Source organism: Lethenteron reissneri, chromosome 29, assembly GCF_015708825.2.
Source record: "Lethenteron reissneri isolate LAM-NWPU_2019-01 chromosome 29, ASM1570882v1, whole genome shotgun sequence".
Classification (NCBI taxonomy): Eukaryota; Metazoa; Chordata; class Hyperoartia; order Petromyzontiformes; family Petromyzontidae; genus Lethenteron; species Lethenteron reissneri.
Genome location: NC_083807.1, coordinates 5179985 through 5192801, shown reverse-complemented (window position 1 = coordinate 5192801; position 12817 = coordinate 5179985). Strand labels below are relative to the sequence as shown.

Here is a 12817-nt window from a genome sequence, read left to right as displayed (position 1 = left end):
ATTTCCTTTTTTTATTTCACCAGGTAAGGTCCACTGAGCTACTATAAGGCACTTTTTCAGAAGCGACCTGGCCACAAATGATAGCTCAACGAAGTGGGCTTATGTGGAAAATGTTTAGCAGCCAAACACTCTAAACGCACGTTGATGCTGAATGTGAAGGGAAAAACCGGAGAACCCCGAGAAAAATCCACGCGACCACTGGGAAAACACGCAAGCTCCAAATATACAGCAGCCGTCAGGGTTGGGATTGAACCCACGACCTCCTGTGTATCAGGCGAGGTAGTTAACATCTCAGCAGCCCTTATGTGGTGACCAGTCGGGAGTGTACAATTTGGTGACCAGTTACCACATCGCAGCGTGATTTCTTAGTTAATGGCCTGTTCTCTCAGTACCATCGAGACAAACCACAAATGGAGGCTTGCTGCTCTTCAAATGTCCAAGGTCACTGTGATCGTTGGTGTTGGACGTCGCCTGAAGTCGTAGAGCCGTCACGTTCTACACCGTCGATAAAAGCCGGACATTACCTCAGCCTGTCAAAACTGAGTGGGTGAGAGGCTTGGCTAATTCATGAGTGAATTCATGAAGGAGTGAGTTAGTGAGAGTGTGAGTGGGTGAGTTAACCAGAGGCTTGGCTAACTTATGAGTGAATTCATGAAGGAGTGAGTTGGTGAGAGTGTGAGTTACTCAGAAGCTTGGCTAATTCATGAGTGAATTCATAAAGGAGTGAGTTAGTGAGAGTGTGAGTGGGTGAGTTACTCAAAGGCTTGGCTGACTTATGAGTGAATTTATGAAGGAGTTGGTGAGCGTGCGAGTGGGTGAGTTGCCCAGAGGCTTGGCTAATTCATGAGTGAATTCATGAAGGAGTGAGTGAGAGTGTGAGTGGGTGAGTTACTCAGAAGCTTGGCTAATTCATGAATGAATTCATGAAAGTGAGTTAGTGAGAGTGTGAGTGGGCGAGTTACTGAGAGGCTTGGCTAACTTATGAGTGAATTCATGAAGGAGTGAGTTGGTGAGAGTGTGAGAATTACTCAGATGCTTGGCTAATTCGTGAGTGAATTAATGAAGGAGTGAGTTAGTGAGAGTGTGTGTGTGAGTTACCCAGAAGCTTGGCCAATTCATGAGTGAATTCATGAAGGAGTGAGTTAGTGAGAGTGTGAGTGGGTGAGTTGCGGAGTGGCAGGGTTGCCACCTTTTCCACATAAAACCGGGACAAGTGTCGACTTAGAAGCCTTAGACTATTAATAGCGAAATTAGGCAAGTCAATATCATGATTTTCAATAGTTTAATAAATGCGACACCTCAATCGTGTCGTTGCCATACACAGTCCCGCTTTCTAGATTAAAACGTGCTGGAGCCGTGACGTGTTGACGCGTATTTTGGCATGTTGATGCGCGTGTTTGTGTTGTGTGTGTTGTGTGTGTGGGGAGCGGTGGTGTAGTGGTTAGCGCACTGCGCTATCATCTTCGCGATCCGGGTTCGATTCCCGCTCACGGCTAACACCCAGTGACGATTATCTGAACCGGTACTAGGCCTCCCCTAGGTCGACTCAGCCTCAAATGAGTACCCGGTGCGATGTGTAAAGATCGCCACTAGGGAGACAAAGGCGGCCGGGCAGTGGTGTTGGCCACCCACCCCCTCGTGTGCTGTGCCGGCCTTTATAGGTGCTGCTCGCTAACAGCACTTGCCCCTACAGTCTGTTAAGGCTACACGGGGGATCTTTGTAGATCAGCAATACCGGGGGCATGCGCTGCATTGCGTCTCGATGTATTGTCAGTGTAGTCCACGACCTGTTTAAGCACACACAGATTTGCATTTGATGTTGTCGTGTACTCTATGGTATTTCTATTGACTTGGAACAGCAGGCGGCCCTGGCTGACGCTTCGGATGAGACTCATGCATGCGTTTTAACGTTGTCATGTCAACAAGTACCGTAAGATGATGCTTGAATACGAGCTTGAGTGCGCGAGAGAATTTTACCGAAATGACCGTCAGTGTAATGTGATGTAGATATGCCCAGGCTCACAGTTGCGCTCTCTTGCCATGGTTGACAACGTGTTCTCATCATATTCTTGGTTCTTTCGGTAAAGTCACGTAGAATGGAAACAATAAAATAATAAAAATATAAAACAATACAAATCTCATGACGTTTCCATTGCAACACAAGCAACCATCACCAGGTGTGAAAACCACAGCAAGAAAATTTGAAATTATTTTCTTGCTGTGATTTTATTTTATATTTTTATTATTTTATTGTTTCCCTTCTACGTGACTTTACCAAAAGAACCAAGAATATGAATCCCTGCAGTCACGAAAGCTTTAAATCGAAATTTAACTTTCTCATCGTTCGCAAAGCTTCATCGGAAGAAGTGAGCCTTGAAAAATGACAAAGATTTCCCCAATCTTTTGTGGACAGAGAACAACAAGAGAAGGTTTAAAACGCAACACCATTGTGTAAAAAATTAACCCGTAAAAACAAAGTTTTTCAATATAAATCCTTTATATTCGTGGCGGCTAGAGTCCTCTCGTCCTCTGGCTTGAGATGGCTGTCCACCTATGGGTCAGATGATTGCTTGCCACCATTAAGCAATTGGTAATTACATATAAAAAAAAATTCCTAAAAAGTGTAAAATTTTGGAAAAAAATTTCACGAAAATTAATAGTCACGCACAACGAGTCTGTGTGCAAAATGTCAGCTCGATTGGATCACGGGAAGTGGGTAAAAAAACGACCGAAAGATTTGCACGGTCGTAAGGCAAGCAAGCAAGCAAGTGAACTTAATATAAAGGATTTAATAAAAATGACCTCAAGGCAATGGATGCACTGTGACAGCTTGCGGACTCGGTCATTGCCACGTGGGCCAGTAGTGTCCCGTACTCCGTTCTCCATTCTCGGGGGTTTGTGGTTCCAACGTGCAGGAGAATCGACCGTGAGACACACCGGGTCGTCTGTCCTTCCCCACTCGGCGACCCGAGTTCGATTCCCGATCACGGCCAACACCAGTGACGATTATCTGAACCGGTCCTGGGTCATCCTTTCCTAGGTCGACTCAGCCTCCAATTAGTGCCTGGTACGGTGTGTAGTAAACATCACCACTGGGGAGACAAAGGCGGCCTGGCGTGGTGCTGGCCAGCCACCCCCTCGTGTACTATGCCGGCTTTCATCGGTGCTGCTACTCGTTAACAGCACTTGCCCCAACAGTCTGTTAAGGCTACACGGGGGATCTTTGTCTTTGTGCGCGCGTGTGTGAGTTTGGTGAGAGGCTGTCTGTCAGCTGAGTATTAAAAGTGGAGTTTGTCCTCGTAGAGAGCCAAGAGCAGCATGCACGCCCAGCCCAGGAACAATCCCAGATTCTGCAACAGCAGCAGGAGCCAGGGCCGGTCCACGTGGGATCGCTTCATCTCGAAGATCTGCAAAGGGGGTAAAGTGCACCGTTAGAGGAAACGCATCCCTACGACTCGGCGACGTGGAGAGGCGAGAGAAGTGAGAGAAAGACAGGAGAGAGAAAGAGAGATACGAGGAGATGTGTGAGATGAGAGTGGGGATGGAGAGACGCGAGGGGAGAGTGTATAAACGCGGAGATGATCGTGGACACACGGGGTTTGAGTGGAGATGAGAGTGGAGTTGAGAAGAGACACGAGGTGGGAGTGGAGGAGAAGGGGACACGGGGTGAGAAAGACAGGCGAAAGTTACATCAGGGAGAGGGAGGCAGCTTGGGCAGGTTTTGTTGCTGCTACTATTCACGGAAAAGTCCCAGTGACTGCGATCTGTCGGTGCCCTGCACAGACGAGAGAACGGCGCTCACCATGTTGTTGATGGACAGGTACAGGAACATGCCCGTTGCAAAGGCGATAATCCACTGCATGGCCATCTCGTTTTCCGACACGGAGGCCCCAATGTAGAAGCCGACGAGCGCCGTGAGGGCACTCAGCAGGTTCAGCCCCAGGGCAGCCCGGACGGACAGTCCCGTGTTGAGCAGGATGGCAAAGTCTCCTGCGAGGAGCATTCCACAAAGACAAAGATCCCCCTGGTATAGCCTTAACCAGACTGTTGGGGCAAGTGCTGTTAGCTAGTAGCAGCAACTATGAAGGCCGGAACGGCACACGATGGGGTGGGTGGCCAGCACCACGCTCGGGATCGAACCCAAGCACTTCTGTGTACCAGGCGAGATAGTTAACATCTCCTAGCCACCGTGGCGACACTGGGATGTTCCCGTGTAGCCAGTTGCCCGGCTATTTCACAAGGGGGGGGATCCTTGGTGCTTGAGGCACAGCAACAACAAAACCTAAACGAGAAATATTTGTAACATTGTAGAGAACGAGCACACACAAAGGTATTTAGCGGTCGTACACAAAACACACGAGAATAACAAACAAAAAACAGCGAAAATATAACATGAGCCCAAGAGGCACCGGAGAAAGTCAGCGCTATATTTTAGAATGGATCACAGAAGCGCGGTAGATTTCACACCACCGCCCTCGGCTATCAACCAAAAAACTAAGTTTCGTTTTGAGTTGATAAAATATCTCGAATGCCATCAGATTTGACGGCAGTGTCCCTCTCCTATTACTCTGCCACACTTTGTCACTCCACACACGCGGCACGCACGTGCCCATGGCGATGTTGTCTGGCAAGGCTCTCGGTAGTCGTATTTAATTTATCGGGCTTGACCACCCGAATGTGGAATTGTCGCTGTTGCTCTGCATCTACATCAGCCGCACGACGACAAGAAGGATGAGAAATTGTGCGAATGTAATGACGGAGCTCGTGCGGAAAACGACGCGTCAGCGGCGTTAGCCACGCGAGTAGTGGATCTCAACCGGGGGTATGCGGCAATGTGCCAGCGGATACGTGGGGTGTTTTTTTTTTACGAAGGTGTGAAATTATATCAGACACGTGAGTCATTGCTGAATAATCATGTGTGAATCTGCCAAGAAAAAAGAACTACGCTATAATTTAAATGCATACGGTAACTGAGCACGATTAAAAAAAAACATTTCTAAACTCATTGACCGTAAGCAATGCGGTTTACAAGAGTAACCAGCGAGTGCGAACAAATGACCTCACGCGTGCAGAGCGTCCGTTGATTTTTTGTTTGTTATTCGTTTGTAGTGACTAGCTCGTTAGGACACCTCACAAAATGGACAATTGGTTAAAATATCAATTTCTCAGAACCATGATGGGCCAGGCAAGGGGGTTACTCAGTTGAAACAAAATTCAACAAGGGGATCAACAGTAGCAAAAAATAGTTTGAGAATAACCACTGGGCTAGAGAATTGCGTTCAACACACGCGGTGACCTCCGGCACGGTGACCTCCGTCACGGTGACCTCCGGTATGGTGACCTCCGGGCACGGTGACCTCCGTCACGGTGACCTCCGGTACGGTGACCCCCGGCACGGTGACCTCTGGTACGGTGACCTCCGGTACGGTGACCTCCATCACGGTGACCTCCGGTACGGTGACCTCCGGGCACAGTGACCTCTGGTACAGTGACCTCCGGCACATTGACCTCCGGCACGGTCACCTCCGGCACGGTGACCTCCGGCACGGTGACCTTCGGCACGGTGACCCCCGGGCACGGTGACCCCCGGGCACGGTGACCCCCGGGCACGGGGCCAGCGCGCCGCTCACGGCGATGGTCTACTTCTTCATCTTGCTCTTCTCGTCGCCGCCCTCGCTGAGAGGGGTGGGGGGGGGGGCTCACCGATCTCGTGCGGCAGCTCGTGCAGCGCCACCGCCAGCATGGTGGCCAGCCCATCGCCGAGGGACAGCGAGAAGGCGGCCCCCAGGGCCAGCCCGTCGGCGAAGTTGTGGAGGCCATCACCGATCAGCACCATGAGCACGATCGCGTTGAGACCTGAAATTACCCGCAGCAGAAACGGCGGCAGCAGCAACAGCAGCAGCAACAACAGCAGCAGCAGCAGCAACAGCAGCAGCAGCAACAGCAGCAGCAGCGTCAATATATCAATATACATTTGTAGTTAAACCCGCCGCCACCCGACACAGCGAATTAGCAAGGTTTGTCATGTAAATATTAACAAATTCGAGAACTGCGACGTTTTGCTGGCGAGTACAATCAGTGAAGCGTCACGCTACTCAAATGATAAATGTTGTGGGTTTCCTTTCCAACACACCGGTTAGTGCTGAACTAGTAACCAATTGGCACGCTGCTGGTGTAGGATAATTATTTATGGTTGCAGACTACTGCTGGTATATAGGATTCATATTCTTTGGGTCTTTCGGTAAAGTCAAGTAGATAGGTTCAAAGAAAATAACAAAAAACTACGACGTTTCGATCGCAACACAAGCGGTCGTCATCAGGAACAGGAGGTTAGCCTCTAAAGGCAAACTGTTTATGAAGGTTTAAAATGTTAGCAGCATGGGCGGGGCAGCTAATGTTAATGTAAGGGAAGTTGCTGCTAGTGGTGATGGTAGTAGTTGGCAGTGATGGTCCTGATGGTGGGCTTCTCATAAAAAGAACGCTCCTTAAGCATGACACGCCCGTACTACTACAAGTCTTTCCGAACATTCTCTGACTGACGCACGCATACACTTGATTTGGCATCACAATACTTGAGCTCACGTGCCTTTTTTTCTGATGGAGATTGGCAGGTGAGACGCTTCATGTTCTGCAATCTGCAATAATAAATGATGAAATGTGAAAATCACCGAGACCGAATACTTAACCGGCACTGCTCATGGCTGTCACTGAATGACAATGACACACACTCTTCACTGCACTGTTTAGTCTGGTTGTCCTGTATGTTTGGCATGATGTCTGACATTTCGCTAAATGTGCTGGGGGCTTCTTCAAGAACGAAATTAAGCAGCTCACTTTCTCTTTGGATTATATAGGGTTGAAGGCTGCTACTGGTGTAGGATTATAAAGGGTTGAAGGCTGCTACTGGTGTAGGATTATAGAGGGTTGCAGGCTGGTGTAGGATTATATAGGGTTGAAGGCTGCTACTGGTGTAGGATTATATAGGGTTGAAGGCTGCTACTGGTGTAGGATTATATAGGGTTGAAGGCTGCTACTGGTGTAGGATTATATAGGGTTGAAGGCTGCTACTGGTGTAGGATTATATAGGGTTGAAGGCTCCTGCTGGTATAGGATTATAGAGGGTTGAAGGCTGGTGTAGGCTTATATAGGGTTGTAGCCTCCTGCTGGTATAGGATTATAGAGGGTTGCAGGCTGGTGTAGGATTATATAGGGTTGTAGGCTACTGCTGATATAGGATTATAGAGGCTTGCAGGCTGGTGTAGGATTATATAGGGTTGTAGGCTACTGCTGATATAGGATTATAGAGGCTTGCAGGCTGGTGTAGGATTATATAGGGTTGCAGCTTATTGCTGGTATAGGATTATAGAGGGTTGCAGGCTGCTGCTGGTTTAGGATTATGTCGGGTTGCAGGCTGGTGTAGGATCATAAAGTTTTGTAGTGACTTATATGGAGTCACTAGGGTGGCTATCGCCAGCTACTGTCACAGAGGTGTAACTGTGCATCTTGAGTCTCTCTCTGGCACCAGAGTGGACATGGCATGGAAGCGAGCCCTAGGGGGGCATAGTTCTGGTGAGGGTCGGAGAGAGAATAAGTGAGGACGTGATACTCTGGGTGAACCCGAGAGGGCACGTGACCGGGGCAGGGTAGTAAGGGGGTTCGAAAGGGGTGGCTCGAGGGACACGTGATATGGGCCAGAGCCTTCTGGTAGGATCTAGAAAAAGGTGTGGCCGAGGGCGGAGCCAGGCTCAGCAGGCTAAAGGGGCAGTCGCGAGGAGGTTTGGGGCTGGAACCCGTTGGTGCTACGTCTCTTGGATCCTCGATCTTCAATCTTCGGTCTTCATTTTTCGATTTAAAGCTTTCGTGACTGCAGGGATTCATCTTCTTGGTTCTTTCGGTAATGTCACGTAGAATGGAAATAAAATAATACAAATAAAACATAATAAATAATTCTCACTGACGTTTCGGCCACAACGCAAGCAGCCGTCCTCAGGTGGAGAACAGGTCTGTCGAGAAGACAGAGTCTGAATGACACACCCCAGGCTTGGAGCGACTATTGAAGCTGGGATGGAGGGGGGAAGAGCGCCTTGACAAAATAATTTGCATATCAAGGCGCTCTTTACCCCCTCCATCCCAGCTTAAATAGTCGCTCCAAGCCTGGGGTGTGTCATTCAGACTCTGTCTTCTCGACAGACCTGTTCTCCACCTGAGGACGGCTGCTTGCGTTGTGGCCGAAACGTCGTGAGAATAATTTTATAATGTTTTATTTTTATTATTTTATTATTTCCATTCTTCGGTCTTCGATGTCTACGCTCGGCATCGTGGGTCAGGCAGTGTGTTAGCTGACTGACCCGGTTATGTAGATACCCCGTTGTGTTCTAGTTAACCGTGTAGTTATCACCTAGATGTAGAACCAGGTGTACGTTTATGTAGGAACCCTGTTAGGTGTGTTGTAATGAACGTGTTGCTTCCAAGAACAAGTGTGTGTCTCCGTGTACAACACTACACATTGACACTATGAGACATCTCCTTTACCAGTGGCAAAATATAGCAGTAGGTTTTTACCTACTTACTATATTTTGCCACTGGTAAAGGAGATGTATCATAGTGTAAATGCTTACCCCGAGCTCTCAATACTCTGATAGTGCGCTGTCTTTGAGTTGTACGCCTTTTGGCGTCATCTGGTCCAACACCGATGGAGACTAGGCTCTAAGGAAAGCTGTCTCGGGTGTGGACCAATCAACTTCAAGGACAGTGCATATCATTATCATCATCAGAGTTGTTTATTTTTGTTTGCATTTTGACTGCTTGTGTTGTGGTTATTGCAAACATGATGCCTTGAATAAAGGTGTCAGTTTTTTGTACCAGATGAAAGGGTAAAAACCTATTACTACACATTGAATCACCGCTGCAGAAATGATGCAGTCCCAGAAGGCCGTGGGGGCCAATAGGTTTGGTTAAAAAGACCGTCTACTCTTTTACGTGGAGACCGATATATGAAGATGCATTGTCTGTTGACCTCATCTGCAGAGAACCCTTATCTGCAATTTCACAGTCTCCACAATTCCATCCCCTACCAGCTGATCTACAAATCTTGCCACCGTCCGTCAAACACCCTCCCTCCAACCCGCACCTTCGATAAGCACGGTTGGCTACGTACGGTGCGAACGAAGTTCAGCATACATACAAACACCGCCACTGGGCATCTTAACAAAACAGATGACAACAAACGATATTTGCTATTCACCACAAAGTAGCACACAATAAACCAAAACGTACCAAATCAATAGTTGACAAGTTGATCTTTCCCGTTTGTTGGGTGTCCTTTTCATATGAAATGTCTTGTTTCTCTTTGTCGGAGAGGACCTGTGCAAGAGAAGTTAAGGAGAAGTTTCAGCTAAACAGAATAGTTTTGCCCTCTTCGTTATTACCAAATACAAATCAGTTTCAAAGACAATGCATAGACTACCAGAGCATGTGTTTTGTTTGACCACAAGTACGTGTGTGTCTAATGCAGACAGGATTCCTTGTAAAAAGGTTTATGTTGGGTGTCTTAACATCTTAACACAACTGTTTTATTGCCGGAAAGGGTAAAAACATATTCTTAAAATACAAATTACTTAAATTTCGACTTAAATTTCGATTTAAATCTTTCGTGACTGCAGGGATTCATCTTCTTGGTTCTTTCGGTAAAGTGACGTAGAAGGGAAATAATAAAATAATAAAAATAAAACATAATAAACTACAATTCTCACGACGTTTCGGCCACAACGCAAGCAGCCGTCCTCAGGTGAAGAACAGGTCTGCCATTCAGACGCTGTCTTTCCGACAGACCTGTTGTTCACCTGAGGACGGCTGCTTGCGTTGTGGCCGAAACGTCGTGAGAATTGTATTTTATTATGTTTTATTTTTATTATTTTATTATTTCCCTTCTACGTGACTTTACAAATGACTTGTACACTTGAGTCTTGTGTGCCCCGTGCCCAGCCTGGGACCCCGCACCGCCCCCCCCTAGGGCCTCTGCCCACATGTCCGCCCATTGAGTGAGACGACATTTGTAGGATGTCAATGACACGACTGTCGTGATTTCTGTGTCCATGGATGCTCTGGATGAGATGATTTCAGCACCCATCGCCTATGTTAGGAGTGGTGAATGATGGTTGGGAGAAGTGATGATTGTTCCAACCCTGCTAATATTAGGAGTCATGGGTAAGGGACTTGATTTATACATTTCGTTGGATTGAATATCAACTTGTTGTTAGCAAGAGATTGATTTCATGCCTGTGTTTTATTTATTTATTTTAAATGATGAATGCTCTATGCAAAAGCTAAAAAGACACTCAAATTACACTGCTGTAGCTTGAAATTGTCTCCCATAAATGCCTTTACCCTGTTTAAAGTCCAGGAATTTTAAACTTTTGAAGCCCCTTTGACGCTCCGAGTTCTTGAAAGCTTCTCCGACCCTCTTGAAATTAGAATTGGGCCCAGGAATACGTCACAACGTGCATTGTGCGAATGATCGTTACATTGACCTCTCCGCAGCAGTTTTGCCCAAGACGCAACATTTTATTTTGAATACAAATGAGTTTAATACGTATACATTTTTTTTACGTGTTGCGTTTTGGTTATTTCTACATGAACCCTGCCTTTATCCAGGGGGATGTTTACACACATAGTTTTGGTTATCAAGCGGCTGTCGTTGTTGAGCTATGTAAGTATGAGAACACGCGCGCATGCGTGTGTGGTTATTTGCACCGTCTTGCCGACGTCTGTACACGTCTCCATTTTGCATCCGTGAAGATCACACTCATCGTTAACCTGCAATCACAAAACAGCAGCGTGGTTACAGCAGCCAGCTCACTGGCGCACACACACACAATCTCTACGTCGAGTGGACGTCCATCACACCTCCTCCCTGCATGATGGGCTTTACAGAGCCCTCATTCTGCTGAATTTTCTATGGAGTTTCTTGAACTCTCTTTCCATGCAGTCTCCTGGGATCCCATTCTACCCCATGTCCATAGATCCAAAGGCCACACATTCTCCCCTACAGGTTCTAAGTATCCCATAGCCCCCCCCCCCCCTTTGGCCGTTATAGAGCCCTAATCTCGACTTGAGACTTTATTCATCTGGCAGTGGCTATACGAAACCCTAAAGCGTCTCCTCGAGTATAATTTGCACTTTGAACGGCGAATCGAATTTCACAAAAAACGGTTGTGAAATAAAAAAAAACGATTGTAGAAGATATCTGGCGTACATTTAAAACAGGACACGATCCAGCAGTCGCGTAACGAGCGCGGGGCACTGGTGGCTCCCACTGGTGGCCCCACTGGTGACCCCCCCACTGGTGACCCCCCCACTGGTGGCCCCACTGGTGACCCCCCCACTGGTGGCCCCACTGGTGGCCTCCACTCGTGGCCACACTGGTGACCCCCACTGGTGACCCCACTCGTGGCCACACTGGTGACCCCCACTGGTGACCCCACTCGTGGCCACACTGGTGGCCACACTGGTGGCCCCACTGGTGGCCTCCACTCGTGGCCACACTGGTGACCCCCACTGGTGACCCCACTCGTGGCCACACTGGTGACCCCCACTGGTGACCCCACTCGTGGCCACACTGGTGGCCACACTGGTGGCCCCACTGGTGGCCTCCACTCGTGGCCTCCACTCGTGGCCACACTGGTGACCCCCACTGGTGACCCCACTCGTGGCCACACTGGTGGCCACACTGGTGGCCCCACTGGTGGCCTCCACTCGTGGCCTCCACTCGTGGCCTCCACTCGTGGCCACACTGGTGACCCCACTAGTGGCCCCACTGGTGGCCCCCACTGGTGGCTCCACTGGTGACCCCACTCGTGGCCCCACTGGTGGCCCCACTGGTGACCCCACTCGTGGCCCCACTGGTGGCCCCACTGGTGACCCCACTCGTGGCCCCACTAGTGGCCCCACTGGTGACCCCACTCGTGGCCCCACTGGTGACCCCACTCGTGGCCCCACTGGTGGCCCCACTGGTGACCCCACTCGTGGCCCCACTGGTGACCCCACTGGTGGCCCCACTGGTGACCCCACTCGTGGCCCCACTCGTGGCCCCACTGGTGACCCCACTGGTGGCCCCACTCGTGGCCCCACTGGTGACCCCACTCGTGACCCCACTCGTGGCCCCACTGGTGACCCCACTGGTGGCCCCACTCGTGACCCCACTCGTGACCCCACTCGTGCCCCCACTGGTGACCCCACTCGTGGCCCCACTCGTGACCCCACTCGTGACCCCACTCGTGGCCCCACTCGTGACCCCACTCGTGACCCCACTCGTGGCCCCACTCGTGACCCCACTCGTGACCCCACTCGTGACCCCACTCGTGGCCCCACTCGTGGCCCCACTGGTGACCCCACTCGTGACCCCACTGGTGACCCCACTGGTGGCCCCACTGGTGACCCCACTGGTGACCCCACTGGTGGCCCCACTGGTGGCCCCACTCGTGGCCCCACTCGTGGCCCCACTCGTGACCCCACTGGTGGCCCCACTGGTGGCCCCACTGGTGGCCCCACTGGTGGCCCCACTGGTGGCCCCACTGGTGACCCCACTCGTGGCCCCACTTGTGGCCCCCACTGGTGGCCACACTGGTGGCCCCACCGGTGACCCCACTGGTGACCCCACTGGTGACCCCACTGGTGACCCCACTGGTGGCCAAAGCTACGAGTTGGGCCCCCTCCTTGACAACCACCATGAGACGTGTTTTAACAGGTGTCAGAGAACAACAACAACAGTGTCAGAGAACAACAACAAGTGTCAGAGAACAACAACAACAAGAACACT

General features: G+C 49.8%; 1 protein-coding gene across 2 annotated transcripts in view; it reads right to left on the bottom strand.

The window, feature by feature from the left end:
- The window catches only part of LOC133349193 (zinc transporter ZIP4-like), a 135878-nt gene that overhangs the window by 109998 nt on the left and 13063 nt on the right, over positions 1–12817 (bottom strand). Inside the window, exons 7-12 of one of the 2 annotated variants that reach the window (XR_009755904.1) lie at positions 10753–10815; positions 9277–9363; positions 6587–6635; positions 5704–5856; positions 3803–3990; positions 2552–3407 (exon numbers count right to left, since the gene is read on the bottom strand). Coding sequence is in view for 1 of the 2 variants with exons in the window: in XM_061562473.1 (XP_061418457.1) it covers positions 3279–3407; positions 3803–3990; positions 5704–5856; positions 6587–6635; positions 9277–9363; positions 10753–10815 (669 nt within the window). In the remaining variant the exon portion in view is untranslated. Of the gene's footprint in view, positions 1–1268; positions 3408–3802; positions 3991–5703; positions 5857–6586; positions 6636–9276; positions 9364–10752; positions 10816–12817 lie in introns of those variants that run through there. The other variant, XM_061562473.1, reaches the window with a different exon arrangement.